The sequence below is a fragment of the Aethalodelphis obliquidens genome, unplaced genomic scaffold (genome assembly GCF_003676395.1).
Source record: "Aethalodelphis obliquidens isolate GAN/ISIS:26980383/991018 unplaced genomic scaffold, ASM367639v1 scaffold11, whole genome shotgun sequence".
Taxonomy (NCBI): Eukaryota; Metazoa; Chordata; class Mammalia; order Artiodactyla; family Delphinidae; genus Aethalodelphis; species Aethalodelphis obliquidens.
In genome coordinates this window covers 19,725,032-19,732,623 of record NW_020837955.1, presented here as the reverse complement: position 1 = coordinate 19,732,623, position 7,592 = coordinate 19,725,032, and the positions used below count along the sequence as shown (strand labels likewise).

Genomic DNA, 7,592 nt, shown 5'->3' with positions numbered 1-7,592 from the left:
CCCCCCCCTCCTGTGCCAACCTTGTGCCAGCCCACGCCTAGTGGTGGAGCAATGAGAGAAGGAGGAGTGGCCAAAACTACCTGAAAGCAGCCGCTAAGTCTGTGAGAATCTCTCCCAGGCCATAATGATGCCACCTTGATCCAGAGCCGGAGGATATCCAGGTGGCCTCTCCCTGGGGGCTTTGAGCCCCTGAAGAAACATTTGGTGTGAAATACTTTTTTTTTCACAGCTTTATTGAGGTACAACTGACATATAATAATCTGCATATCGGGGAGTCCCCTGGTGGCCTAGTGGTTAGGATTCTGGGCTCTCACTGCCATGGCTTGGGTTCAATCCCTGGTTGGGGAACTGAGATCCTGCAAGCTGCACAGCATGGCCAAAAGAAAAAAAGAAAAAAAAAAGACCTCCCGCCCCCAAATAATAATAATCTGCACATTTTCAAAGTGTACAGTCTGATCAGTTTTGGCATAGGTATGCCTGTGAAACTGTCACCACAGTTGAGATCAGCAACATATCCATCACCCTTTAAGTTTCCTTGGCACTTTCCAAGTAACATAGTGGAAAGAAGACACAACTGGAGGTCTCCAAAGTCCCAACTCCACCATTTCCTACCCGTGTGACCTGAAGCAATTTGCTAAACCTCTCCATGCCTGTTTCCTGATCTGCACGATGGGGCCAACCTTCCTAAGGCTAGGGTTAGCAGTCCATGAGAAAATACTCTAACGCAATGAGCACAGGAAGTGCAGCGAGCACCCAAACTTCAGAGATTACTACTAACGAGCCTCCCAGACCCTCCATACCTACCACACAAGGATGGGGTGGGCTAATCTAAAGGTGCTTTGGGGCTGTAAAGCACCATGTACACCTCTGCTGCTATCCTTAACCCAGGTCACCTCCTGTGATTCCCCAGAGCCTTTCAGAACTCCCCTCCCTCACCTTGAAAGCCTTTGTCCAAAGGGAGTGAAACCTCCTGGCACCCCTACCCAGATGTCCAGTGGCCTGCCCTGGTTACTGGAGAAGGTGAACCCTACAGGCAAGGTCCCCAGCCTCCAGCAGCGGGGGCAACAGTAGAAGAAAACCTCAAAGTGCGGTGAGATGGAAAACGTATGACTTTTGCCATCAGAACGGCCTGGGTTTACATCTCAACTGAACTTTCTACTAATTGTAACTGCAGGCAAGGTCTGAGCTTGTCTGAACCTTGGTTTCCTCACCTGTAAAATGGGAGTAACAGTGCCTATTTTTATAGGAATTCAGGGAGGATTAAACTATGTCTAGGAAGCCCAGAGATGTGCTCAGAAATGTGCTCAGAAACTGGCATTTCCTTGCGCTCACTTATAACAGATCAGGGTAGGAGCAGGGGAATATGCTGGTAATCAGGCCCCTTCCTGTGGTAGGCGAGTTTGAGAGAAAAATCAAGGCACAAGGGGGAAAGTCAGAAGAGGACGGCCTGCAAGGAGCACGGGCCCAGATGATGTTCATGAGCACCAGAGACAGACCACTACCATGGACCAGATCTAGAGGCAAAGCAACCTGTCCAGGTAAGCCTCTGCCCGGGAAAGAAAGCTGGGGGAGGAGTATGCAGGGTCACTGCAGATTCCACTCCTCCATCAGGAACTGCTTCCTCTAATAGCCCTCCCCACCCCCACTCCACCCCCACAGAGAACAACAGCCCTGCCTCTCGGGGGAGGAAGGCTTGGGGCTCACACCAGCCTAGTTGCATAACCTGGCTGAGATAACCTGTAACCTGCAACCAACTCCACCCTCACCTTGGCACCTAGCAGGAGAGCCTGCTGGTGGCCCCAGAGCCCATCTCCCATGCCCCCTGCTGGTATGGTCCCAGTTGTGTGGCCTTGAGCCAGCCACTCCCTCTCCCTGGGACTCAGTTTCCTCATCTATAAAGTGGGGATGACAACGCCAACCTCTTAGATTGCTGTAGGGCGAAATGCAAAAGATATATAAAGCACCAAGCCTAGTACCTGGCACTGAGAAGACCCTCAATAAAATGTAGCTATTCATGGGCTTCCCTGGTGGCACAGTGGTTAAGACTCCTCCTGCCAATGCAGGAGACACGGGTTCGAGCCCTGGTCCGGGAAGATCCCACACGCCGCAGAGCAACTAAGCCTGTGCGCCACAACTGAGCCTGCGCTCTAGAGCCTGTGCTCCACAAGAAGAGAAGCCACCACAATGAGAAGCCCACGCACCACAACGAAGAGTAGCCCCGGCTCACCGCAACTAGAGACAGCCCAGCGCAGCAACGAAGACCCAACACAGCTAAAAATAAATAAATAAATAAATTTTTTAATGTAGCTATTCTTCTTCTTTTTCATGTCTCTGAAGTTTGGCTTTATGATCTTTAAAGAGTTGCAGTCAGTGTCCCCTTCTGCCAAATCCATGACTGAAGTTGTCTTTTCAGCACTCAACATTAATGCTTCTCAGTGCTTGATATATCCTGTCATCCATCAAATTCTTTTTTAAGTGCCACCTCCAACCTTTGTTCATGTTGTCCCTTCCACCTAAAACACCCTAGATGTAACTACATACCATTTCTCAGACATATAAGATATGCCTGGTTTTTACACCTATCATCATGAATCCTTACAACTCTTGTTACTATTTCCATCCTCATCTTGTAAGTGAAGAAACCAAGGCTCTGAAGGTTAAATAGCTGGCCCCAAATCACAGAGCTATTAAGTGCTAGAGCCAAAATTCAAAACAGGTGCTTCTGACTAAAAAAAAAACCCCAAAACTCAGCATTTCTCACATCACTAGGCCCATACCGCCACCACAATTGTATCAAATCCTGCTGATTCAAGCAAGGCCCAGTTCAGGGGCACATACCTTCCCAAGGGCACCAAGTCAGGTGTTCTCTCCCCTTTTCAGGTCCCTTGGCTCTGTATCAGGATCCAAATGTCTCCCTAACCCTTCTCCAGCACCCAAGCTCCTTAAAGGCAGGGCCAGGTCAGACCTGCCCCTGATCTGGACTCCCAGCTTCCACCAGGCTCCTTCACCACACAGTAAGTGCTCAATTAATACCTTCTGGGTCAATTTGACCCTAAAAGGCCAATGTGGACATCCGCAGCCCAACGGGAGAGCAGTGTTAGGAGGAGTGTCCTCCCCAGATCCCACTGTGCCCCTCAGCTCTGCATTCTGCTTGGCTGTGGGAGTCAAAAAGAGGCAACCTGGGGAACCCTGATGTGAAACATGGACAGCAAGGCAACAGGTGAGGCAACAAAGAGGAACAGTGATAATAACAAAATGTAACACTTACTAAGCTTTCACCCGTGTGCTAAGGAAAATTGATACACACCAGATCAGGAAGGGCTTTGGAAACCACACACAAGATCCTATCCTGAGGACAATAGGATGGGGGGCACTGGGAGTGGCCAGGTGACAGAATCAGATGTTTAGAAGGAGCCCCCAGCATCATGTAAAAACTCTCCCCTCCTCACCCCATCAGGCTTCTGGGAGATAGAGAACCAGAAAATGATAGAAACAGTAGCAGCTCCCTGATTTCTGAACCAGCCTGTGGTGAGTAGGGGGCTGATGAATTTGGTAGAGGAAACCAAGAATGACAGACGGGGCCCCTGGGGTGAGGGGCTTCAGAAAGAGGGTGGGTGTTAGCTTCTGATTCCTTTCAGAAGGACTAGAGACTGTATGAGAAGCTATTAGTATGGAGGGAAAAAATCTACTAATAAGCATAATTTGGAGTTGGGAGCCCTGGGTCAAGTTTGAACCTTATCACTAACTAGCTCTCTGAGTTTATTCCTACATCTGCAAAGCGGGAGAAAATTCCATTCCCTGCCTGTCCCGGGAGTATCAAATGAATAAGAAAGGTATTATACCCTGCGCAAATATTAGGTGTGTCCTTTTTTCAACAAGCAGGTGACCTCTGAATTGTCTTCTGTGTTTCTTGTTTCACACCCCCTTTCCCTCCCTGTTCAGTCTCCCCACGGCAGGACCAGCCCTGGCAGGGCTGTTGGGGACGCCCAACCCTGGAGGGGTGCCACTTTCCATGCAGTGACTAATGGGCCCATCCTCCTCCTCAGGCTGGAAACGAACTTCACCCTACTGGGGGAGGGACCTTCTCCCTTTCCCTCCCTGCTCCGCAGCAGCACTGGAGGATCAGCAACTTCACCTCAGGACCATGCACCCCTCGCGAGCCACAGAGGAGTCTGGGAACAACCCAGGAGTTCCTTACTCAATAGCTGGCACTGAACCATGTGGTGGTTCTCCAGCCTGTCGGCACATTAAAATCACCTGAGGAGCTGCTCAATAACACGAAAGCCCAAGCCTCACCCCTGACCAATTAAATCGTAATTTCTAAGGATGGGGCCCAGCATCGGTGTTCTTTTAAAGCTCCCCAATTGGTTCTACAACGCCACCAGGGTTAAAAGCCATTATGTTAATGAAATGGATCCCGGCCTGATGCATCATGCGACCCCCGGGAGTCCCTCTGCAAGAATTCCATCCTCACCCCTTGAGCCCAAGCTTCTCCCACCCTGCCCCGAGGCACTCTCTCAACCCACAACCAGATCACTTCAGGAACTCCCACAGACAGCCCCCAGGACTCCCAGAGCAGACAGCATTCCTGTACCCTTCGGGTGTGTCCTTTGTGACCAACTGGCCCCCAGCCCGGCCCGCTCCTGCCCCCAAGCCCCGGCCGCGGACCAGCCCCTCACCGAAATTGTGGCAGGCGAAGCCTAATCCCGCGGCTGCCCGAAGCCAGGTGCCAGCCAGTGCGCCTGCGCGCAGGCCTCCAGCAGCTTCTCCAGCCCCTTCTTCCGCTCCTGCCCAGCGATTGGCTCCGCGTGGCTCCGGGACCGCTGCTTCGGCAGGTGCTCGCGCCCGAGGATGCCGCCGCCATATTTGTTACGGGCGCTTGCCCTTAGGGACCAAAAAGAGGACGTGGGCGCCAGCAAAAAACGGGCAGATTGTATGTATTCCTGGCCGGTTCACCCCCTCCCTCTCACTTCCACGAAGGCTTAATGTCATTTCAGTTCAAATCAACAAGGTTTTTTCTGAGAGCTTCCCATCCTCTCCCCCGTCCTTTTTTTTGCCTGTCGTGCGGCTGGTGGGATCTTAATTAACCCACCAGGGATCGAATCTGCACCCACTGCAGTGGAAGCCAGGAGTCTTAACCACTAGACCTCCGGGGAAGTCCCCCACCCCTACTATTAATTCGGAAAATGAAGAGAGCTCAGCACCTTCCTTCAAGCCTTGTGATGTGACTGGATGCACAGCTGAGACAGATATGAAGATGACAGTGGCACGACCTGGGACTCCCTGATGCTGGATTGTGAGCTCCTCAAGAGTGGACAGGCCCAGCTTGAGCTGTGGGCACCAGGGTTCAGGCCACAGGCACCAGGCCCTGAGAGAGCAACCAAGCAGCCCAACCTCTTCTTCTTATTATTTTTTTCTTGTTTCTTTTCTTTTTTTTTTTTTGGTTGCACCAGGTGTTAGTTGCGGCACGTGGGCTCCTTAGTTGTGGCATGCGAGCTCTTAGTTGCGGCATGCATGTGGGATCTAGTTCCCTGACCAGGGATCAAACCCGGGCCCCCTGCCTTGGGAGCTCAGAGTCTTATCCACTGCGCCACCAGGGAAGTCCCAACCTCCTCATATTAATAGTAATAGTAAAATATAAGGCTACGGAGCTCTTACAGTGTGCCCTGTGCTGTGTTAAGCACTCTACATGCATTATCTTGTTGAGTCCTCACATAGTCATCCCTGGGAGGTAGGTGCTATTATCCCCATTTTACAGATGAGGAAACTGAGGTTGGGAGAGATTCAGTGACTTTCACACAGCAAGCAAGAGGCCCAGACAAGTTGGAACCCAGACTTTCTGACTCTCAGAACAGGAGTCTTCCCTCTTCCTACCCCTGCCCAGACCCTGAAAGTCAAGTTTTGTTTTGCTCAGTCTAGTCTAGTAAGGATGTCCCACGTCTTCTCCCAACAGGCCTGTAAGCCTACTTAGATTTCTAGGCAATTAGCACAGACTCCAGACTTGCTGTTTCCCTACCCTGGGATATGGGGCCATGAGTGTGGCTTTTGGCTTCTGGGGGACCTGGGACTCAGTTCCCTAGCTCCACCACTTCTTTTTCGGGGATGCTCTTTTTGTGAGCCTCTGTTTTACTCCTTAGAGGGATTTTGTGGGCATTAAATGAGAAATAGGGGTGTAAGAGTTCTGTTGTCAACAGGAATATCATCCTCTGCCTCCTTCCTGACAACCTGGCAAGGGCCCACCCAGAGCAAACAGTCCAACACAAGAGCCCAGGTGTCCAGGTGCTAGAGTCTGTTCAACCAGTTCCTGGGGAGCCCCAGAGGCCCCATGAACCTTGTCCCCAGCGTTCATTTCCCACCAGTCTGTCTCACTTTCCTCCTCCCCAGTCCTGCCTTTTCAGACCCTCTTCTTACCTCCTAGGTCTCCTCTTGGCCACACACACATCACCTCTTTTCTAGACTTCAAGCAGTTGATGAAACCCCTCATGCTCCAGAAAGCCCTCATGACTAGAAGTAAGATTACCATTTCTCTCCCATCCTTACCCCTTACCCCCATCTATGCTTTACTGGCTGTGAGAATAGAGGGCAGGAAGGGCAGGAAACCAGCATTCAGCATAGAGTCTGGTACACTAGGGCCTCCATAAATTGACTAAAGGAGTCCCTCTGCCGTTCCATCTCTGGCCAGCATGTGCCTTTATTTCAAAGCAACACTGAGCCTTTACTTAGCCCTCCCTGGGTATCCCGTGGGGGAACAGGAGAATGTGGAGAGCTGCCAAGGGGCTGGAACTGGATGTGACCTTATAGGAAAGACTTTGGCTCCTGTGTGGCACTGAATACCCCACTCTGAGTTCCCTCAGCCCTCTGATTTTATAGACAATGGAACCAGTTACCCTTTTTTGTCAGCACCAGGGCTGGGCCTTGTGATTATCTCTGATTTCCCTTCCCAGTTGTCAAGCACAGAGATAACTGGGAGGGGACATGGGGTGCAATTGAAGATTGCCTTGAGTCATACCGGAGTCTCTGGATCGTGGGAGAGAGACATACAAAAACTCTCCCTGACGTTCTCTCCTCTCTTGGCTTCTGACCTCTGTGATCTAGGTTCCGCCATGTTCTCCTCCTACCTAACAACTCCTCCTCGGGCCCCTTCACCGGGGCACTTTTTCCCAGGGCTTTCTTAGTTGCAGAGAGGGTCCCCCAAATTTCCATTTTCAAAACTCTTCACACATTCACTTAAACTTGTCAGGCCATACACTATATGGGGTAAAAGGGACTTCAAAAACAAGATTGCCTGTTGGTGGGAATATAAATTGGTGCAGCCACTATGGAAAGCAGTATGGAGTTTTCTCAAAAAAACTAAAAATAGGGCTTCCCTGGTGGTGCAGTGGTTGAGAGTCCGCCTGCCGATGCATGGGACATGGGTTCGTGCCCCGGTCCGGGAAGATCCCACATGCAGCAGAGCTGCTGGGCCCGTGAGCCATGGCCGCTGAGCCTGCGCGTCCGGAGCCTGTTGCTCCGCAACAGAGAGGCCACAACAGTGAGAGGCCCGCGTACCGCAAAAAAAAAAACACTAAAAATAGAACTACCGGATGTCCCTG

The 7,592-nt window shown here is 51.2% G+C and overlaps 1 protein-coding gene across 7 annotated transcripts in view; it reads right to left on the bottom strand.

Annotated features, from left to right (window-relative positions):
• SLC68A1 (solute carrier family 68 member 1) overlaps positions 1-7,592 on the bottom strand; it is a 24,120-nt gene that overhangs the window by 10,400 nt on the left and 6,128 nt on the right. For 2 of the 7 annotated variants that reach the window (XM_027112425.1, XM_027112431.1), the window contains exon 1: positions 4,680-4,792. The exons of 3 other annotated variants lie outside the window; for them this stretch is intronic. Coding sequence is in view for 1 of the 4 variants with exons in the window: in XM_027112432.1 (XP_026968233.1) it covers positions 4,680-4,864 (185 nt within the window). In the remaining 3 variants the exon portion in view is untranslated. Of the gene's footprint in view, positions 1-4,594; positions 4,611-4,679; positions 4,885-7,592 lie in introns of those variants that run through there. 2 more of the 7 variants (XM_027112432.1, XM_027112430.1) reach the window with 2 other exon arrangements.